The sequence below is a fragment of the Sinocyclocheilus rhinocerous genome, unplaced genomic scaffold (genome assembly GCF_001515625.1).
Source record: "Sinocyclocheilus rhinocerous isolate Xijiao unplaced genomic scaffold, SAMN03320098_v1.1 C35836692, whole genome shotgun sequence".
In the NCBI taxonomy this organism is placed as follows: Eukaryota; Metazoa; Chordata; class Actinopteri; order Cypriniformes; family Cyprinidae; genus Sinocyclocheilus; species Sinocyclocheilus rhinocerous.
In genome coordinates, this window is record NW_015765093.1 from 1 (window position 1) to 657 (window position 657).

Here is a 657-nt window from a genome sequence, read left to right on the forward strand (position 1 = left end):
ATTCAAACGGAAGGCGCGAGCCGGTCTGACGGTTGTCAACAGAGTCCCGCGCTTTTATTTTGATTTATTCTCGTTCAGGTCCCAACAAAAACACACCGCTTGGCTTTTATATGAAAATAAAATAACTGCTTTTGCGTTTTGTAAGTAATAACCCGTGTTTTATATCTCATTCTGTAAATACAAACCCAAGAATGGCGCAATTCCACGAGGATCCGGCGCTGCTCACTAAAGAGAAGCTGAAGAGCGAGTTACTGGCTAATAACGTCCCTCTGCCCAGCGCCGACAGCAAGAAAGACGTGTATGTGCAGCTTTATCTGAAGAACCTGACGGCGCTCAACAAGAAGAACATCTCTGCTCCCGCTCCGGACACTTTCTCCAGCGACGAGGAGGCGATGACAGCGCCGCCGGTGACCAACAGCAGCCGCTCGGGGAAGGTGAGCGAGACGAGGCTCCTGAAAATCACATGCATTCATTAACACTGATTGTGCCTAACCCTGAGAAGCATAACAAAAAGTTTTGTGATTTTTTTTTATGTCATTGCATTGGTCGGAGCATAAGAAACAAATGGAGAAAAAAAATTTTTTTTTTTAATAAAATATATTTTATTCATATTTTATGACCTTTGTAGAGGACGCCTGGACTAAGTTATTCAGATAA

General features: G+C 43.5%; 1 protein-coding gene across 1 annotated transcript; it reads left to right on the forward strand.

Annotated features, from left to right (window-relative positions):
* Window positions 1–7: 7 nt before the first annotated feature.
* LOC107735160 (thymopoietin-1-like) lies at window positions 8–434 on the forward strand (the record flags this gene model as incomplete). The annotated part of the gene is made up of 2 exons (XM_016546939.1): window positions 8–78; window positions 191–434. A coding segment is annotated over exon 2 (243 nt), but the record flags the coding sequence as incomplete, so codon positions are not given.
* Between the last annotated feature and the right edge of the window lie 223 nt (window positions 435–657).